Source organism: Carcharodon carcharias, chromosome 16 (assembly GCF_017639515.1).
Source record: "Carcharodon carcharias isolate sCarCar2 chromosome 16, sCarCar2.pri, whole genome shotgun sequence".
Taxonomy (NCBI): Eukaryota; Metazoa; Chordata; class Chondrichthyes; order Lamniformes; family Lamnidae; genus Carcharodon; species Carcharodon carcharias.
Window position 1 is genome coordinate 113,627,875 of NC_054482.1, and position 22,017 is coordinate 113,649,891.

At 43.4% G+C, this 22,017-nt stretch overlaps 1 protein-coding gene across 1 annotated transcript; it reads right to left on the reverse strand.

Moving 5' to 3' along the window:
* Positions 1–4,667: 4,667 nt before the first annotated feature.
* Positions 4,668–21,689, reverse strand: LOC121288794 (guanine nucleotide-binding protein G(I)/G(S)/G(O) subunit gamma-5-like). The gene is made up of 3 exons (XM_041207525.1): positions 21,459–21,689; positions 6,922–7,073; positions 4,668–5,004 (listed from the first exon to the last, which is right to left on the reverse strand). Exons 1-2 carry the CDS (start codon positions 21,537–21,539, stop codon positions 6,948–6,950), a joined length of 207 nt encoding a protein of 68 aa, XP_041063459.1. The 5' UTR covers positions 21,540–21,689; the 3' UTR covers positions 4,668–5,004; positions 6,922–6,947.
* Between the last annotated feature and the right edge of the window lie 328 nt (positions 21,690–22,017).

Below are 22,017 nucleotides of genomic sequence, written 5' to 3' on the forward strand. Positions count from 1 at the left end.
TGCCTCACAAATCTCCAAACAACCCATCTACTCAACCCTTTAAGCACCACCTGCCCCACACATGTGGCAGAGTCTGCAGATCATACATTGGAGTTGTCAACCATCTCAACCCATCGAACTGGAGTGGAAGCAAGCCATCCTCGATCCTGAGGGACTGCTTAAGAGAGAAGACAATTCTTATATAGTGTCATTCATGACCTCAGTCAAAGGTCTGTGGATTTTAAAACCTTCAGATCATGATGCTAACAGACCTTATCCACCCTTCAGGAACATTTACACTTCCTCCATAAATAGGTGACTCCCATAATGCAGGTTAAGGCCCTTGAAACAGCGAAAATGGAATCTGTTTGAACTCCGCACTAATTGCAAATGGCCCTGCCGAGTTCAGGTTTCCTGACTGCTGACTGAGAGATTCATGCCCTGCCCGCTCCTGGCAAAACTCAGATCCATGGTAAATGGTGAGGGTGGGCTTCTGCATCAGGGTACCACCTGCCATCTTAAAATGTCTCCAGAGTTGGCCCAACTCTGATAATCTAGCCCTTTGGATGCTTGTTTCTGATTAACTGATAATATTGTGGAGTTAGGCACTTCTGAGGCATTAATATTGAGGAAATTTGTGCATATAGAATTGGGTAAGTAGCTCAAGTACATGAAAGCAAAACTGCGTATGCTGGAAATCTGAAATTAAAAACAAAATGCTGAAAGTTAACATTCAAGTCTGTATGACTCTTCAGTGTAGTTTAAAATATCATAAAAACTGACGCTACCGTCTATCTTAATAGTGACCAAGTGGGTATCTTTGACAGACTTTGGGACCTAGGCTCAAATTCAACCCAGATGGATTAAAAGTGCCTTCTGCTTCCTCCAAGGGTCCTACATGAAATGAGTAGAGATGATCGCGACCTAATTCCACTTGAACACGGAACTGGCACAAATTGTGCTATTCAGTTAATATTCTCACTCCATAGTCTAGCCAGTGTGGGATGTGGATGTGAATAAACGTCAACACTGTTGAATCAAGGAGCGCTTTTCGGAGGCAGAATAGTGGGAACTTTTATTTCTGATGTGGGAGTGCTTGATCTTTACATAAGTTAACCAAACTAAAAGACAGACATTTCCTCACAGTGAGCACAGAAATTAACAAACAATGAATACTCCTGAGATACAGTTTGGCTTGGATTGAGAATTAAATATATCTAATGCAATCCACGGCACATGAAACTGCTCTACAGTAGATGAATTAGCTTTGGTCCCTTTACCACCATTTTGGCTGAACATGGGAATTGCAGTATCATTAACTTACAAGAGAGTGACTCGATCTGGATTTTTAAGTGTATTAAAAGATTTTGATCCACAAAGAAATAGCCTATTCTGGAACATTACCTAACAGTCTAAAGGAAGCGGAGACAAGCTATGACCATATTGAATTGATTAGGTACTGTACATACTAATGTTTAACAGTAGAAATACATGTTTGTGTTGGTGCCAAAAGTCGAGGTAGGGACCTAATTTAAATACAGGTCAGATCTTCATTCACGTTGTCCTATTGCTGGAGAGATATTTCCATAATTACTGGATCCAGCTGTTGCTGAGGTCATGCTGCAATACTTAAAGTAGCAATGTTCCCCCTCGACTTCAGTCTGAGCCTCTGCTGCTGACTTAAAAGATCAGAGGCCAGGCAGGAGAGATACAGGTAGAGACTATTTATATGTCAGCAGTAGCTGGCAAGGACTGGATGTTGGGATGAACATTTTGACTATCCAGACATGAAAAGGAGTCAGGGCTCATTCTTTCTTTTCTCTCTGATGCTACTCTGTCCTCAATAGCCTCTAACACTGTTCCTTTCAGAAGGTAAAGGAAGCCTGTGTCTGACTGCAGCAAAAGCTGCAGAAAATTCTATAAGCCAACCAGCCTTCTGGAAATCTAATCATGATGCTGACGTTTTGCATTTTATAGACATGACCCATCACATTTCAGTTCAATACCTAATCTAAAACTTCTGATAACAATGCAAAAACCCTCAAGCATATTCAGTAACGGTTTGTCATTTGGAAAATTCAAATTCTCCAAGCCTATCCTCCTTTCAGGGCCAACCCTACATATAATTTTTGCCCACTTTTTGTGACCTCTTTGGAATCTTGTAGATAGATGTGGTAACAGAAATATTTTCAAGTAAGAATTTACCAAAGGCTCATATATTCAGGAGTGTCAGGAATCTGCCAGGGCCACTCAGCTCTTGACCTCATTACAGCTTTGGTCCAAACATGGGCAAAAGAGCTGAAATTAAGAGGTGAGGTGAGAGTGACTGCCCTTGACATCAAGGCAGCATTTGACCGAGTGTGGCATCAAGGAGCCCTAGCAAAATGAGTCAATGGGAATCAGGGAAAACTCTCTGCCGGTTGGAGTTATACCTAGCACAAAGGAAGATGGTTGCGGTTGTTGCAGGTTAAATCATCTCGGTTCCAGGGCTGCAGGAGTTTGCTAGGGTGGTGTCCTCAGCCCAACCATCTTCAGCAGCTTCATCTATGACCTTTCCATCCTAAGGTCAGAAGTGGGGATGTTCGCTAATGATTGCTTCAGTATAATGCAATCGAAGCCCATATGCAGCAAGACCTGGACAACATTCAGCTTTGGCTGATAAGTGGCAAGTAACATTTTCACCACACAAAAATGATGGAAAATGACCATCTCCAACAAGAGAGAATCTGTCTCGTTTGCATTCAATGGCATTACCATTGCTGAATCCCCCACTATCAACATTATGGGGGGGCGGTGGTTACCACTGACCAGAAATTGAACCAGACCAGCCATATAAATTCTGTGGATACCTGCGCAAGTCAGAGGCTGGGAATTCTCCAGTGAGTAGCTCACCACCTGACTCCCCAAAGCCTGTCCACCATCTACAAGGCACAAGTCAGGAGCTTTTGGAATACTCTCTCATTTGGCTGAATGAGTGCAGATCCAACATTTAAAAGCTTTCCCCATCCAGGACAAAGCAGCCTGCTTGATCCACCACATTAAATAATTACTTCCTCCTCCACCAACGCACAGCAGCAGTATTATTTCATTTACAAGATGCACTGCAGCAACTGGCCGCTGGTCCCTTGACAGCACCTTACAAACCCGTGACCTCTACCGCCTAGAAGGACAAGGGCAGCAGACACATGGGAACACCACCGCCTGCAAGTTCCCCTCCAAGCCACTCACCATCCTGACTTGGAAATATGTCGCCGTTCCTTCACAGTTGCTGAGCCAAAGTCCTGGAACTCCCTCCCTAACAGCACTGTGGGTGCACCTACACCACATGGACTGCAGTAGTTCAATGCAGCAGCTTACCACTAGCTGCTCAAGGGCAATTAGGGATGGGCAATAAATGCTGGCCTAGCCAGCAATGCCCTCATCCCATGAATAGGTAAATGAAAAAAAGTATCCTAAGCTCAGTCCTTTTTGTTTTCCCCATAACCATCTAATGACTGACTGGTCCCTTTCCTGTTGTTCTACTTTTAGTGGGGTCCCAGACTGGAAATATATATTACTTTTTAAGTGAACCTGCTCAATGTACAAAACTTTTCCCACAGTGAATTACAGTCAGCATTTATTAGCTTGCAACCTCCTGCCATCATACTTTCATATATGCAACTTAATGCTACTTATCAGCTTTGAGAACATAATGAACAATAGAGGACCAAAGGCAGGACCCTAGGGAACTTGACTTGTTACCAAGCTCTAATTTAAACCGATCCCATTAATAATTGCTCCCTCTTTATACACCATTTTAACCAGCCTACTATTTCCTCCAAGTGGACATAAAAGCTGCTTTTATTTAAGATTTCTAGCATCCACAGTATTTTGTTTTTGTTTCCTCCAATAATAGTGATATTTAATATTTTATTAGGTATCTAGTGGACCTTTGCAAAAATCTAAGTCTCTTATTGACAACACACAGCAAGCCGTCTTCATCCACTTTTCAGAAGGTCATACAGTTAGCCCCGAGAACTACGATACCCCCCAAAGTATCTCAAACAGGATTGTATAAGCTACCCTCAGCCTAGTTTGCCATTCCGAGATCACAGCTGCTAAAAGTATCAATTAGCACGTGACCAATGACATCCCAGAATGACTTGAGAGACTTGCATTTATATAGTGCTTTTCCCAACCACCGGATGACTCAAAGTGCTTCACAGCCAAGAAATATTTTCGAAGCGTAGTCACTGTTGTAATGTAGGAAACGGGGCAGCCCATTTCCACACAGCAAGCTCCAACAAACAGCAATGTGATAATGACAAGATAATCTGTTTCCTGATGTTAACTGAAGGTTAAATACTGGCCAGGAGATGTGGGATAACTCCCCTATTCCCCTTCAAAATAGGGGGGGGTCTTTCACATCCACCCAGTAGGGAAGATAGGGCCTTGGCTTAACGACTCATGCAGAAGACAGAACCTCCAACAGTGCAGCACTCCTTCAGTACTGCACTGGAGTGTACCATCTGAACAGAGAAAGGTCAAAACAAAGGTACAACTTCAGATGGCTAGAAGCACTGAATTACTGAGACTCATTTTGAAAGTCATAAATATTCTGGGAGTGAGGGGTTTGTGGTATACCAAGTGTTCAACCGTTCACATTAGTATATACAGTATACTTTCATGATGCATTTAACTATATAAAATACATAAATCACTTAGGATCTTTATTGAATTTTTTCTCTACCAGTGTACAAATCTTTCTAGAAACAGGATTGTGCACAAGCAGCAACTAAAGTTGTACATATGGCAGATAGGCACCCCATTGCTTCAATGAGGTAAGTGTAAATCAGTATCAAAGAACCCGACAATTTACAAAGTGACAGTAAGGAAAGTTGGCACAGATTTTAAGAGGCTTTCAAAAACAGATCCGACATGGCTTGTCCATTGGTCTGAAGGCAACTGAGAATCAGGATTAGTGTAAACATCTTCATTGTTTTCAGAACATGCACCAAGGGTGAATTTCCCACAAGACCCAGAAACCTGTAGGGAGGACAAAAGTTCAAGGGACAAAGATTAATTTACAGTAATTAGCAAGCCACATTATTGCCCAAAATCAGGGCAATCTAAGTGCCTATGGTCCATATAGGACGGGTAAAATTCATCCAAGGCAAGGGGATGAAAGATGATGGGAGGCTTACTCACCAAGTTACATTTTACCTCGAAAGTCTCTTCCCCCTGATCACCAACCCCCACCAAACAAAAGACAATTCCTGAAAATATTTATTTTATGGAGAGTGTAACGTAAATTATATTTATGCTTGACTGCAGGACAAATAAATTCTCTTCCCTGCCCTCCACCAACCTCATCTCACTGTTAATGGTGACACACAAAACAGAAACAGAATTACCTGGAAAAACTCAGCAGGTCTGGCAGCATCGGCAGAGAAGAAAAGAGTTGACGTTTCAAGTCCTCATGACCCTTCAATAGTTTGGTCTATAATCCATTTTCACCTGCCCTGACCCAACTTTAAAGAGTTTTTAATCACTCTCCAATTCAGCCCCATCCCTCACTCGTTTATTGCAAGTCTTCCCCAACGATACAGTCCTTCAGTCAGAAAGGACATGATAACCATTATCATTCCATCAGGAGTCACAGTGTGTGAGGAGTAAAGACTCTTATTTGATCAGTGAGCAGGCTGCTGTTACACCAAAATGAGCCATGGACCAATATGACAACTCTTTTTCAGTGCAGCGCTGAGGGAGTTTTTCAATGTCTGAAGCCTCTTTCTTGGATGGGATGTTCCAAGGATATAACCTGACTCCACAGGCGTGAGTTCAAATCCCACCACGACAATTGGAGAATTGAAATTCAGTCAATGACATGGCTCTGGAATAAAAAGCTAGTACCATGACTCTACTGGACTCTCGTAATAATGTGGTTCATTAATGTCCAATCGAGAAGGAAATCTACCTTCCTTACCTGGTCTCGTCTATATCTGGCTCCTCACAGGAATCTGGTTGACTATTAACTGGCCTCCGAATTGGTCTAACAAGCCACTTGGGTTGTATTCAAAGAAATCACTCACCACCACCTTCTCAAGGGCAATTATGGTGGGCAATAAATAAATCTCTGGCCTAGCCAGAGATTCCCAAATCTTGTGAATGAATTTTTTAAAAAATCCATCTTGCTGCTTGGGTAGGCACAAAGTAGCATGGCACTGAGCCAAAAAGAAAAACAGGGAGTTCTCCTAGTGTTCTCAGGAGCCTTTCTCCCACTACCACTTTTAGTCATTCCTCTGTTTGTATCTCAATCCTTTAATCTCATTGATCGCATTGTTCACCAAGGCCCAGGGTGCCCCATTGTCCTCACTGCTCCTTTACCAGTTTACATGTGCAGCAACTCTCTGTGATCAAAAGTTTTTAGGTGCTAAACATGCATGAACAAGTCTAATTAAGGATGTCAGTACCTTGGATATCTGTATCTTGTTTGTCCTGCTTTCTACCCTTAATTAGCACATTCCTTTAGATAATATCACCACCATCAACATCTCTGTCCTTTTGTCTGGGACATCTTTTGGTTATCTCCACCTATCACTGACCCTTTACTTAGCTCTTCTTGTCCCAACACCGCCCGCCCCCCCCCCCCTCCATTAAACCAGCTTATATTTCACCCCTTTCCTATTTTTACTTAGTTTTGTTGAAGGGTCATGAGGAGCCGAAACGTCAACTGTGCTCTTCTCCGCCGATGCTGCCAGACCTGCTGAGTTTTTCCAGGTATTTTTGTTTTTGTCTAACTAAGGACGTCCCTCTCCAGTATACTCTGCCCTACGGCACATAACATCAGCTAATCCAGGGCCCTCCACCTTGAATCAAACACCAGCGTCTAAAAGCACTTTTATTTGAAATACCAAACACAATCGAAAACTATTGTTCTTGGAAAACCACACATTGACTTACCATAAGAAAGTAGAATCACATTTCCGCTACAATAGCAAACAAGGTTTAGCCGGCCTGAAAGGATTAGTATTTGGGTGTATTCCCGTCAGCAATGGATCCTGTTGTGCATTCTGCAGACAGAACTGCTTCAAATCTGCAGCTGCTTGAGACACCTTTATTTGGGGGGTGGGGGTGACAGGGCAAAGAGAAGGGACAAGAGTTAAATTTATAGCTGTTATCACTTCATGGTGTATTCAACTGTGCTGACTGTATACAACGTCTTTACTAATGTGCTAGTCAGACTGGACATTGAACCCTGTGAACCTCAGTACCATTATTTGTGGTGCATTAAAGAGCTGATCATTAGGAGCAGGACGCTGTTCACAATCTTTCTAGAAACCACCATTCAATGAAGGAAATTTAGGGGCAAAAAATATACAATCGTATTTTCATCTCAGGTTGCAATTTGTACAAATATGTTATGCAACGTTGTATAAAACTTTTGATGACTTTAAAGAAAAGTCACATTGAGGTTTTATCATTTCGGCATCTAGGACTTTTAAAATGTTGAGGAATTGCATTCTGTAATTCTGCTCACTTCCCTGAGTAAGCCAGCTGCACTAACTTCTGGGGATTCCTGGGAAAGGAACACTACAGAGAGAGCGAGAGAGAGAGAGAGAACATCACAATGGAGCCACAATACTTCAATATTCTGAAAACATGCTTCTTGTGTAAAACTTGCAATTCATTAATTGCCAGCTCCCTTCCCCTCCAATGTTTCATGACACTCCCTGGATAACTGAAGTTTTGAAACATGAAGTTTGGTAAAAATGCATCATTATAAACAAAATTTGTAGCTGTTCACCATGACACGTCACTGTAATCACGCTGAAGAGAAACAGTGCAACTGCCCTGTATGAAAAATTCACTGCTTTACTAAAGTACTTTGAAAACCATTTGTCATAAGCAGCGAGCTCACTACATAACATGTACAGCACAGAGACAGGCCATCAGTTCAACTGGTCCACGCCAGCTTTTATGCTCTACACAAGCCTCGCCGAAGGCTTCAGAGTTAACTAATTTTTTTAAGTATATATTTTTTTCCCACCTATTTCCATTATTTTTAAATTTATTTCCATCCATTGTTTTCTCTCCACCTTTTAGCCTATTTCAATCCCTTCCCCCCACCCCACCCCCACTAGGGCTATCTGTCACTTGTTCGTCCTGTTTTCTACCCTTAATGTCACCATTAGCACATTCCTTAGCTAATATCACCACCATCAACACCTCTTTGTCCTCTTGTCTATGACATCTTTGGTAATCTCTTCTTTGCCTCCACTCATCACTGGCCCTCTAACCAGCTCTACCTGGCCTACCACCCCCTCAGCCAGTTTATATTCCACCTCATTTCTATACTTCTTTAGTTCTGATGAAGAGTCATACGGACTCGAAATGTTAACTGTACTCTTCTCCGCAGATGCTGTCAGACCTGTTAAGTTTTTCCAGCTATTTTTGTTTTTGTAACTAATCCTATTCTTTGGCAACAATATATGTTTGCCCAAGGTAGTCTGGGTTACCATCCAAGAGATTGGCAACTGGACTTGTAGAAACTACTCATTGAGATCCAGTACAAGGACAAACAAATAATTTTATATCTGCAAACGGAGATGTTAGCAGCAGCCAGCAACCCTCTCTGGACCAGATATTTTGGTTCTATTTGAGGTGTTAGCAGGACAGGAATGTGAGGAAAGATTTGAATGGATTAGAGGGAAGAAATCAGGTCCCAATGGTGGGGTGGGCAGATGGCAGATTCTCACCCAGGTTTTACAGACTATTAATTTGAGAGTTGGCCTCAACAACTTCCTCATTATAGAATCATATAGCACACAGATTACCCTTTCAGCCAATCTGCCTGTGCTGGCTCTTTGAAAGGGCTGTACAATTTAGTCCCACACTCCAGCTTTTTCTCCCATAATCCTGAAAATTAGTCCTCTTGAAGGTCATGACCCACTGCGTTTTGAACTTTCCAATGAAATTTGCTTCTGCCACCCTTTCAGGTTATACATTCCAGACCTTAACAATTCTTTCCGTTATCTCATCAACAACTCAAATCAGGTTAGTTAGATACGATTAACTTTGAACAAATCTGTGCTGCCTGTACATTACATGTCAAGCACTTGAAAGCCTCAGGGACAATTGCATTTCGGATTTCAGATCATTTTGGTTTTCGGATACTGCATATAAATTTACATTACAATAGCCTAAGCCTGGGCTAGCTAAAGTCTAAAGTAAATAAAATGGCTAGAAAAGTAAGATGCATCACTGAATAATAAATAGAATACTTATAATAAGTTTCTTTTTGACATGTTCACCACACAAATCGCAAGGTAAACAGGGCAGACAAAGAACTGGACTTCCCAAGCTAATGGGCAATGAGGCTCAAAAGAAGTGCAGTTTTTGGATGTATTTGGTTTTCCGATTTACAGATAAAGGATACTTGATCCGTGTTAGCTCATGCTTCTCAAAATGGGAATTAATTTGGACTGTGATAATGTTCTAAAATAGTTTTTCCACCGCTAACATTAGACTGCGTAGCCCAGTATCAGGTTCATCTCTCTCTCTCCCCTCTTTTGTGAACAGCAGTGCCAAGTTTGCAAACCTCCAATCCTCTTGCTCCAATCCCATATCCAAGCAGGATTGAAAGATTACGGTCAGAACTTCTGTTATCTCCACCCTCGCTTCCCTCAGCAACCTGGGATTCATTCTACCTGGAACTGAGGACGCCTCAACTTTAAATGCTGCCAACCCATTTAGCTCCCCTCAGTTTTTATTCTATCCAATATCTCCACTTCCTCCCCCTCTATCCTGATCTCCACCCTCTTCTTTTGCAAAGTGCTCATTCAGTTCCTCTGCCTCTCCGGACGACGTCCTAATTTGTCCCTAATCAGCCCCACCATTCCCTAACTTTTTATGTGTTCGTAACATATTATGTTGTTGCTTTTAGGTTACCCACTATTTTCATACTCCCTCTTTGCCCTTATTTTTAAAATCATTTTTCAAATTCCCGCTGTACTCTGTAATATGCTGTTTTTCTACATATTCTGTTCCTTCACATGTCACAAAACTCCTTGTCCTGTTTTATTTTAACCTCCGTTTCCTTTGTCATCCAGAGAGCTCTGGTTTGAGATACCTCAATCATTCCTCCTTATGGGAATACCCTGGGCTGATACCTCATTTACTGTTTCCTTGGTCAATCTTTGTTTCCAGTCCACCTCTGCTAGATCCTGTCTCAAGAGCAATTAGGGATGGATAACAAATGCTGCCAGCGACACTCTCACCCATGAATGAACAAAAGAAAAATCACTGAAATTGGCTGTTGATCTTTCTTCACCCCTTTTTCTAACTAATTGGACATATTTATTTGATGTCAGTTTCAGGAAATTGTAGTTGTTACCAGTGCTTTGTACATAGTTTACATGACAGACACCCCCTCTGCATTTAGAGCAACTGACCAGTAGGTGATGAACAACATTTGGCAATAACCATCATCCTGAAGATAAGTCTGAGCATTTCTGCATCCTTTCATCAATTAATTCAAAATTAAAACTAGCAGCTAGCACCATAAGCTAGTGACTAATAAACCCAATAAGGAATTCAGGTGAAACATCTTTACCAAGAGAGTGGTGGTAATGTGCAGCTCATTATCACAGGGAATGATTGAAGTGAATAGCGCACAAGAACAGAAGAAATAAGAGTAGTAGTAAACCATTCGGCCCATCGAGCCTGTTCTGTTTTTCAATTACAATCATGGCTGATCTTGGGCTTCAACTCCATTTTCCCACGCACTTCCCATGTCATACGAATTAGGAGCAGGAATAGGCCATTCAGCCCCTCGAGCCTGCTCCGCCATTTAATAAGATCATGGCTGATCTGATAGTAACCTGAAATCTGCATCCCACCTGCCCCCGATAACCTATCACCCCCACTTGCTTACCAAGAATCTATCCGCCTCTGCCTTAAAAATATTCAAAGGGTCTGCTTCCCCTTTTCAGGAAGAGAGTTCCAAAGATTCACAGCCCTCAGAGAAAAAATTTCACCTCTTATCTGTTTTAAATGGGCCACTCCTTATTTTCAAACAGTGACCCCTAGTTCTAGACGCCCTAATTCCCACAGAGACCAAAAGTTCACCACCCTTTGCGTGAAGTAATTTCTCCTCAGCTCAGTCCCAAATGATTGGCCCCTTATCCTGAGACTGTGCCCCCGGTTTTAGATTCTCTGAATGGATACAACCTCTCAGTATCTACCCTATCAAGCCCCTTCAGAATCTTGTATATTTCAATGAGATCACCTCTCATTCTTCTAAACTCCAGGAAATTTAGGCCAAATTTGCTCAGCATCTCACCATCGGACAACCCCCTCATCCAAGAGACCAATCTAGTGAACTTCCAATGCAATTATATCCTTCCTTAAATATAGATGCATTTAAAGGAAAGCTAGGTTAAAACATGATGGAAAAATGAATATGTAATATTGATAGGATGAGATGGAGAGGTGGGAGGAGACTCATGTAGAGCATGAACATCAGTGCTGTTGGTTCAATGGCCTGTTGCTGTTTTGTACAGTAAAATTCTGCCTAATTCCAACAAAAGTTAGGGTACTATAATTTCAATTAAATAGTGTGTGATTGGAAGAACCGTTTACAGACGATTCACAGTTACATTAACTGCTCCATTTCCTTGTCTCTGAGAATGTTAGAATTCACAAGCAGAGGTTTGTTTAATAACAGGTTTTGCTACAGTTCAGAGTGAATGTTATTGAGGAAACAAGGTGAAGTGACCAGGTAAATAAGTAGGCACCACCACCTTTGAAGGGGTGAGGCAAATGAGGAAGTAGCAATTAGCTGGTGCGAGAGGGTTTTAAAGGCTTGTTCTTTGTAAGAAGACAGGGAGAATAAAGGAGGATGAGGTTTTCCAAACTTAAAATTCTGGAACAGGTAAGTTAAACTGTAAAGCTGTTAGGGCAGATAGTGGGGTGGTGGTAATGCCACTGGATGAGTAATCCATAGGCCCGGGCTAATAGGCTTCAAATCCCACCATGGCAACATTTAAATTTAATTTATAAATCTGAAACCGAAAGAAAGCAATCTCAGTGATGGTGACCATGAAACCATTGTCGGCTAGCCCATCAAAACCCCACCTGGTTCACTAATGCCCTTTAGGGAAGGAAATCTGCCATCCTTACTCTGTCTGGTTTACATGTGACCCCAGACCCACCGCAACGTGGTTGATTCTTAATTTCCCTCTGAAATGGCCTGGCAAGCCACTCTGTTGTATCAACCCCACTACGAAGCCTAAAAGGAATGAAATCGGATGGATCACCCAGCATCGATCTAGGCACCAGAAATGACAAAAGCAAATTCAGTCCTGTTGGCCCTGCAAAGTCCTCCTTATTAACATCCGGGGGCTAGTGCCAAAATTGGGAGAGCTGTCTCAGACTAGTCAAGCAACCGCCTGACATAGTCATTCTCACGGAATCATACCTTACGGATAATGTCCCAGACACCTCCATCATCATCCCTGAGTATGTCCTGTCCCACCGGCAGGACAGACCAAGCAGAGGTGGTGGCACAGTGGTATACAGTTGGGAGGGAGTTGCCCTGGGAGTCCTTGACATCAACTCCAGACCCTCTGAAGTCTCATGGCATCAGGTCAATCATCATCAAGCCAACATCCTGCAGATTACCACTTATTGTGCCCTCTCAGCTGATGAATCAGTACTAACCCATGTTGTACAGTACAATATATTGAGTGCAGAATGTACTCTGGGTGGGGGATTTCAATATCCATCATCAAGAGTAGCTTAGTAGCATCAATACAGTTCTAGCTGGCAGAGTCCTAAAGGACATAGCTGCTAGACTGCGTCTGTGATAGGTGGTGAGGGAACCAACAAGAGGGAAAAACATACTTGACCTCAACCCCACCAACCTGCCTGTCACAGACGCATCTGTCCATGACAGTATTGGTAGCAATGACAACCACACAGTCCTTGTGGAGACAAAGTCCTGCCTTCACATTGAGGACACCCTCCATCGTGTTGTGTGGCACTACCAGCATGCTAGATGGGATAGATTTTGATCTAGCAACTCAAAACTGGGCATCCATGAGGCGCTGTGGGCCATCAGCAGCAGCAGAATTGTACTCAAACACAATCTGTAACCTCATGGCCTGGTATATCCCCCACTCTACCATTACCATCAAGCCAGGGGATCAACCCTGGTTCAATGAAGAGTGTAGGAGGGCATGCCAGGAGCAGCACCAGGCATACCTAAAAATGAGGTGCCAACCTGATGAAGCTACAACTCAGGACTACTTGCGTGTCAAACAGCAGAAGCAGCATGCGATATACAGAGCTAATCGATCCCACAACTAACAGATCAGATCTAAGCTCTGCAGTCCTGACATATCCAGTCGTGAATGGTGGTGGACAATTAAACAACTCACTGGAGGAGGAGGCTCCACAAATATCCCCATCCTCAATGATGGAGGAGCCCAGCACATCAATGCAAAAGACAAGACTGAAGCATTTGCTACCACCTTGAGCCACAAAGGCCAGGTGCCAGGTGGATGATCCATCTCGGCCTCCTCCGGAGGTCCCCAGCATCACAGCCAATTCGATTCACTCCACACGATATCAAGATACGGCTGATGGCGCTGGATACTGCAAAGGCTACAGGGCCTGAGGACATTCCGGCAATAATACTGAAGACTTGTGCTGCAGAACTTGCCTCGCCCCTAGCCAAGCTGTTCCAGTACAGTTACAACACTGGCATCTACCGGCTATGTGGAAAATTGTCCAGGTATGTCCTATCCACCAAAAGGACCAACCAATCCGGCCAATTACTGCCCCATCAGTCTTCTCTTGATCATCAGTAAAGTGAAGGAAGGGGTCGTTGACAGTGCCATCGAAAGGCACTTGCTTTGCAATAACCTGCTCATTGATGCCCAGTTTGGGTTCTGCCAGGGCCACTCAGCTCCTGACCTCATGACAGCCTTGGTTCAAACATGGACAAAAGAGCTGAACTCCAGAGGTGAGGTGAGAGTGACTGCCCTGGACATCAAGGCAGCATTTGACTGAGTGTGGCATCAAGGAGCTCTGGCAAAACTGGCGTGAATGGGAATCAAGGAGAAAACTTTCCACTGGTTGGACTTTTCACTAGAAGGAAGGAAGATGGTTGTGGTTGTTGGAGGTCAATTATCTCAGTCCCAGGATATCACTGTAGGGGTTCCTCAGGGGAGTGTCCTCAGCCCAACCATCTTCAGCTGCTTCATCAATGACCTTCTTTCCATCATAAGGTCAGAAGTGGGGATGTTCTCTGATGATTGTACAATGTTCAGCACCATTCACAACTCCTCAAATACTGACGGAGTCCACGTCCAAATGCAGCAAGACCCGGACAATAATCAGGCTTGAGCTGTTAAGTAGCAAGTAACATTTACATCACACAAGTGCCAGGCAATCACCATTTCCAGTAAGAGAGAATCTAACCATCTCCCCTTGCCATTCAATGGCATTACCATCACTATATCCCCCACTATCAACATCCTGGGGGCTTACCATTGACCAGAAACTGAACTGGACTAGCCATATAAATACTGTGGCTACAAGAGTAGGTCAGATGCTGGGAATTGTGCGGCAAGTAGCTCACCCCCTAACTCCCAAAACCTGTCCACCATCTACAAGGCACAAGTCAGGAGTGTGATGGAATACACCCCACTTGCCTGGATGAATGCAGCTCCAACAACACACAGGAAGCTTGACACCATCCAGGACAAAGCAGCCTGCTTGATTGGCACCCCATCCATTACCTTCAACATTCACTCCCTCCACCATCAACACAGAATGGCAGCAGTGTGTACTATCTACTGCAGCAGCTCACCAAGGCTCCTTTGACAGCACCTTCCAAACCTGTGACCTCTAGCCCTAGAAGTGCAAAGGCAACAGATTCATGGGAGCACCACCATCTGCAAGCTCCCCTCCAAGTCACTCACCATCCTGACTAGGAAATATATTGCCGTTCCTTCACTGTCGCTGGGTCAAAATCCTGGAACTCCCTCCCTAACAGCACTGTGGGTGTACACAGACCACATCGACTACAGCGGTTCAGGAAGGCAGCTCACCACCACTTTCTCAAGGGCAATTGAGGATGGGCAATAAATGCTGGCCCAGCCAGCAATGTCCACATCCTGTGAACAAATAAAAAAAAAATACAGATTTCAATGCCGGGAAGAAGGGTGTATAGAATGACATTGTTGTAGTTCAATAAAAATAGGACCAGGACATTCAGAAAAGCACTGACCATTAGCAATATATAAAAGAAAGCATGGTAAGGGAAGGCTATTCAACCGATCAAAGATCCCGCTGGTACATTCATTCTTCCATCATAATGCCTAGCTGTATTTGAAATTTCCCCAATGTTTCTGTTTTTATAACTAATTAGCACAATTTAAGCACAAAAATGTATCTCTATAGAGGTAAACTCAAATGTCAGTGACAGAGAGCTTGATTGCTTAGAAGTGCTTAGGAATTTTTATAACACCTTTCATGACCTCTGAATGTCCCAAAGCGTTATACAGCCATTGAAGTACTTATGAAGGGATATCAAGTGTAGAAAAATGCGATAGCCAATTTGTGCACAGCAAGATCCCACAAATGGTCACATCATCTGTTTTGAGTGTTAGTCGAGGGATAAATATTGGCTGGGACATTGGTTAAAACTCCCCTCAATTTCTTCAAAATAGTGTCCTGAGATCTCTTATGTCCACCTCAGAGGATGTTATAGAGGCCCCAAGTTAACATCTCATCCAAAGGATGTCACCACTAACAGTGCAATGCTCCCTAGGTATTGCCTGGATTATGTGTTCAAGCCTGGGCCTTGAACCCACAACCTCTGATTCAGAGGTGAGTGCGCTACGGCAGACATTCTAAATCCACTTTGAAGCTAAGTGTTTAATGTCAGGTACATTAATTACAGTGAGGTATAATGAAGTCATACCTAGCTACAGGACCAAAGCAGACAAGTACTGAACAGTAGAGCTTTGGTGATGATAATCCTGTTCTTGCATAGCTGTACTGAATCAGCTATAGATTTACAGTAGAAATATTGACACCAGTACTCTCATTGCCTGATGTGGGCTGCATACTTCAACACAATTTAAAAAAGAATCAAAGGGTAGTAAAACTAGTGATAAATTGTTCTGCTAATCAATGGACAGTGGAGTTAATTAGTTCCCAGACTCAAAGGTAAATAGCCAGACCCAAAGGACACTACAAAGCTGGAAAACAGCATAGAAAATAATTTTTAAAAAATCATTTATGGGATGTGGGTGTCGCCGGCTAGGACAGCATTTATTGCCCATCCCTAATTGCCCTTCAGAAGGTGGTGGTGAGCTGCCTTCTTTATTCGCTGCAGTCCATGTGATGTAGGTACAACCACAGTGCTGTTAGGGAGGGAGTTCCAGGATTTTGACCCAGCGACAGTGAAGGAACGGTGATATATTTCCAAGTCAGGATGGTGAGTGACTTGGAGGGGAAATTCCAGGTGGTGGTGTTCCCCTCCAATTGCGAATTGCATTAGGGATCAAACGCATGAAGATCACTTGAGGAAGGAGACAGGTGCTCAGGAACTCCTGAGGTGAGACAGTGGTTAATGGTAATGTCACTGGAGTAGAAATCCAGAGGCCCAGTAGTAATCCAGAGGCCGCCAGGCTCTGGTGACATGGACACAAATCCCACCACAGCAGCTTGTGGAATTTAAATTCAATTAATAAAATCTGGAATATAAAGCTAGTCTCAGTAATGGTGACCATCACAACTATCATTGATTGTCATAAAAACCCATCTGGATCCTATCCTTTAGGGTAGGAAATGTGCTGCCCTTACCTGATCTGGTCTACATGTGACTCCAGACCCACAGCAACGTGGTTGACTTTTAACTGCCCTCTGAAATGACCTAGCAAGTCTCTCAGTTCAAAGTGGGCAATAAATGCTGGCCTTGCCAGCGGCGCCCACATCTCATGAAAGAACAAATAACATGAAAAGAGTTATGGAGCAAGAAACTGTTTGATAAATTCTACACCAAACACAATGAGGATATCGGGAGGGAAATGAGAATGCAGGAGATATCTGAAGCCAAGAAACAACAAAAGGTAAAGTTTAACATAATTTAAATCCTCTTAAATGAGACTTGATGGTAAAGAAGGTTAGACATCTTTGAGAAAACTCTTCTAAATCCTAAAGTTTGAAGAGAGTGTGAAACAGAAGACATCAGTTTGTTCCCAGTACACAGGACAAAACCATGAGCTGCTTTTTTGAACATTATTTCAATTATTGATTTATGGAACAAAGTGAGAGTTTCTACTATAGCCATAACTTATGTTGTCCCAAAAATTATCTGCATGGGACACATGTACCTAGTTTACATTAGAACCAGATGTAATTGGTAAAAATCCTAAGACAGTATAGAGTCAGAAAGCAACAAGGATGCATTTGTTGGCTCGTGCATCAGAGATGGAAGTCTACATGTGGTGACCAACCGAGGACCATGTTTATATCACGATAGTATTGTTATCGGATCATTTTAAAACCACACCAGTTACTGCTCCTATTAGAGTCAGTTAGTGCTGTCAAGTTTACTCTGCATTGCAACAACTGGGTGGGTCTGCTCTCACCTGATTCCATTCTTACCTTTCTAATCATAGTCAAAGAATCATGTGCAATGGCTTCTCTTCCCACGCTGTAACCTCTGGTGTTTCCCTAAGGATCTATCCTTGGCCCCTTCCTATTTCTCATCTACATACTGCCCCTCAGCGATATCATCCAAAAACACAACATCAGTTTTCACATGTACACCAATGACAGCCAATTCTACCTCACCAGCACCTCTCTCAGCTCCTGCACTGTCTGTAAATTATCAGGTTGTTTATTGGACATTCAGCATTAGATGAGCAGAAACATTTTCTAATGAAATATTGTGGAGACTGAAGCCATTATCTTCAGCAGGTGCCGCACACTGTTCTCCAGCTACCAATTCTATTTCTCTCTCTGGGAACTGGCCGAGGCTAAACCAGCCTTCATGGCCTATCAATGCCATCACCAAGACTGCCTATTGCCACCTCCATAACATCATCCGACTCTGTCCCTTACTCAGCCCAACTGCTACCTTTGTTGCCTTTAGCCTCGACTATTCCAATGCACTTATGGCTGGGCTCCCACATTCTGCCCTCCATTATCCAAAACTCTGCTGCATTAACTCCCATTCCTCTAACACGCTTGTGCTCAATGACCTATACTGGCTCCCAGTCAAGCGACGCCTCGATTTTAAAATTCTCATTTTTGTTTTCAAATCCCTACATAGCCTTACCTCTTTCTGTAATCTCCTCCTGCCTCACAACCCTTTAAGATCTCTGCGCTCCTCCAATTCTGGCCTTTCGAGCATCCCTGATTTTAATTGCTCCACCACTGATGGCTACACCTTCAGCTGCCAAGGTCCTATGCCCCTTAAACCTCTCCATCTTGCTCCTTAAGATGCTCCTTTAAACCAAGCTTTTAGAAATCTGCCCTAGAATCTCTTACTGTGACTTGTTGTCACATTTAGTTTTATTATGCTCCTGTGAAGCGCCTTGGGCTGTTTAATTTTGTTAAAAGCCTGGTATAATTTGAAGTTGTTGCACAAGCTTTCAGTTTCCTGGATAGAAACTGGCACTCGGCAGCGAGAGGACTAATACTTGATGACAGGCTCAATCCGATGAATCACCAAATAGAGAAATTTTTGGTACATTAGCAATCAAAAACAGCACGAAATACAAAAGAGGAAAGCCATTCCATCTCGAATGACTTTAACAGTCACAGCAGCCAAATGTTTATTAAATTATTTTATATTCTTTCATGGGATGTGGGCTTCACTGGCTGGGCCAGCATTTATTGCCCATCCCTAGTTGCCCTCGAGAAGGTGGTGGTGAGCTGCCTTCTTGAACGGCTGCAGTCCATGTGGTGTAGGTACACCCACAGTGCTGTTAGGGAGAGGGTTCCTAATAGAGTTCCACAGGTTCTTAAATGAATCCCTCCACAGATTTGCCCATTCATTCCCCCTCCAATCTTACATTCCCCCCCTATTCTGGCTTTCTGTGCATCTGATCTTCTTTAAGCCAATCACTGATAGGGGAGCCTTCAGCCATCTTGACCCTCACTCTCTGGAGTTCCTTCCCTAAACCATTCCTCCTCCACCTTTAAAAATCTTCTCAAAACTCACCACTGGTAACTAGTGCCACAGCCTGTTGTCTGGTTCTAGCCTCCTTTTATCTGTATTTCTCCTCGATCCCTCCAAAATGTTTTTCTACATTTAAGTTCTTGTTTTCTTCCCTCCATTACCCTATCCAAAATCCAATCCATGTCTTCATAATATTTTTGACCACTATCATGAATTTGATCATAAAGGGGTAAGTTTCACAAAAGACAAGGACTATCAATAAACTGAACAAACGGGGAGCTCAAAGAGAATATGCACCTCTAATGTAACCAAAAGGATAATCTTAGTGCAAAAATCAAATTACATATTAAATTTATATTCCAAATTAAGAAGAAACACTTCTCAGACCAAGGTGACACAAGATTCACAATGATGGGGTTCTGAGTAATGAAAGGACGCAGAAAGTGAGCTCTGATGCCAAAGACCCCAAGCCATATTTGCAGAATAAGTGTTGCAATTTGGACTCTCTCCCTAACCCTCTGTTATTGCAGCAAATTTCAGTTTCCTCTCCCAACTTGTGAAATTTACAACTTAGTATGTATCACATTTGTAATGATATCTTATACTGGTGGCTGATCCTGATGTGCAAAGAGTACCGTGATGTCACATCGTACTTTTTAAAACTATAGCTAAAATGGGAATTATCAGAATTTTAGAATTACACAGACATTCACAAATACTTAAAATAACAACAGGTACAATCATTCCACATGCACTTCTGCAGAACTTATGCTTTACACAATTCAACAGTCAATAAGATTCCTACAGACCTGTGTCAGCTTCCTGGTAATGCTGATGGTATGTGAGGCAATATTCTTGTCCTGGCCTTAGGAGTGATTGTGTCAATTACAGAAACTGAAACACTGGATGGATATAATGGCGATTAAAAATCCTACTGAACCTGACAGGGATAAGGAACTTTAGAACAGTCAGTCAAGCTCACTTAACTCTTAGCAAGCAAGTGTTCGCTCCTTGTGATGAGGTCTAATTCAATATTTGGTCTGATGTGAAAGTAAGTGTCATAATGTTATTTACAAGAAGCTAAAGCTCTGCTTCCTCATAAGAATGACACGGAAGTTTACAATGCCCTGAGCATTTGCTCAGTTCAAGGAAGTGTTTATTTTATTACAAGCTTCTTTCTTTCTTTAGAGAAAGGGGCAGAGAAAGAGAGAATTGTTTTGCTCACAGGGTTTTTCAACATTTTACTTGTAAATTAAGACATGACTGGATGGAAGGAAAAGTATAGCCCCAAAGATGCGCCTGTTGTGAAATCTTTAAACTTGGAACCACCTGAATCCCTTTCAAAAATTGTGCCAATCTTCAAAAAAAACCCCACAGAAAACATGCAGAGCCGTTGACAGGGAGATGAAGGGAGGTAATTGATGGCCATAGGGTTGGAGACATCTCAGCTACTCATTTGAACACATTAAGGCGCATGTGTGAGCTGTTTTTAACTAAGATGTGACAATTAAAGCAGGTCATTTTAAACAGAACCAAAGATTCATTCCCAGTGGGAGTCGAAGGGACTGGGTTTTAAATGTACTTAAGTGAGGGCTAGGATGAAACTCATTAAAAGGAAGGGTCTTACGAAATGATTAGCTAGCTCCAGACTAGAGATAACAATCTTGGGGTGAATGGGAAATAAAGTTCGCCTCCATACATACACACATACATACACAAGGGCCAGCGATGAACTCACCCTTGCCATTTTGGATATGCTGGCAATTCGCTGTTTGAAAGCAGGTCTGAAATAGCAACTTTCTAAAGGAAATTGGGTAAATATTTGAAAGGGGAAAGGGGGGGGGAAAGGGGGGGGAAAGGGGGAAAGGGGGGAAAAGGAGGGGAAAGGGGGGAAAAGGAGGGGAAAAGGAGGGGAAAGGGGGGGAAAAGGAGGGGAAAAGGAGGGAAAGGAGGGGAAAGGAGGGGAAAGGGGAGGGGGAGGGAGGTGCGTGAATTGCAGGTCTTATGGGGAAGTGGGACTATAGTAGGAAAGCTCTTTGAAAGAGCCAGCGCAGGCACGATGGGCCGAACGGCCCCCTTGCGTACGATTCAATCAATGATGGGGAGCGGGGGAGGTGCTGGGGGTCACTCTGCTGCTCAGTTACTGCTCTTCCCCACGCGTTGCCGATCTGCGTGTTACAGGAATGGCGTTTGGAGAGAGCTCCAGCCCGGTTGTCTCCCCCCCACGCCCTACCCTTGCTCCAGTTTAAACTCCGCGATCAGTGACTCTTCTCAGCCGCTGCCACTCGCTCACCTTCAGCCTCTTGATTCCGAGCTCAGAGCGGAGCTGCTGCACCATCTTCCTGGTGGTGCTGAGGTTGGCGGTGACCGACATCTCTACCCCTGGCTCTGGCTCTGGCTCTGGCTCCGGCTCCGGCTCCGGAGGGCTGAAGAAGGGCTACGTTCTCTCCTCGCCCTGTTTGCGGGGGAGTCTCGGAGATCGCTCAGCTTGGCTGAGGCTTTTTCCGGTTTCGCTCTTTTCTTTCCCTTTCACAGATGTTGCTGCTGCGCCCCGCACCGTTCACATCGGGAGGAGCAGCAGCAACAGGACAGCTCACTGACCACTCACAGGGTGGACACAGACTACAGCTCACTGACCACTCACAGGGGGGCACACAGACTACAGCTCACTGACCACTCACAGGGGGGCACACAAACTACAGCTCACTGACCACTCACAGGGTGGACACAGACTACAGCTCACTGACCACTCACAGGGTGGACACAGACTACAGCTCACTGACCACTCACAGGGTGGACACAGACTACAGCTCACTGACCACTCACAGGGGGAATACAATCTACAGCTCACT

Coding starts and splice junctions, on each gene's coding strand:
- LOC121288794 (XM_041207525.1), bottom strand. CDS start 21,539: ATGTCGGTCACCGCCAACCTCAGCACCACCAGGAAGATGGTGCAGCAG. Junction 7,074..21,458: donor TCGGAATCAAGAGGCTGAAG/GTGAGCGAGTGG, acceptor CCCCAAATAAAG/GTGTCTCAAGCAGCTGCAGA.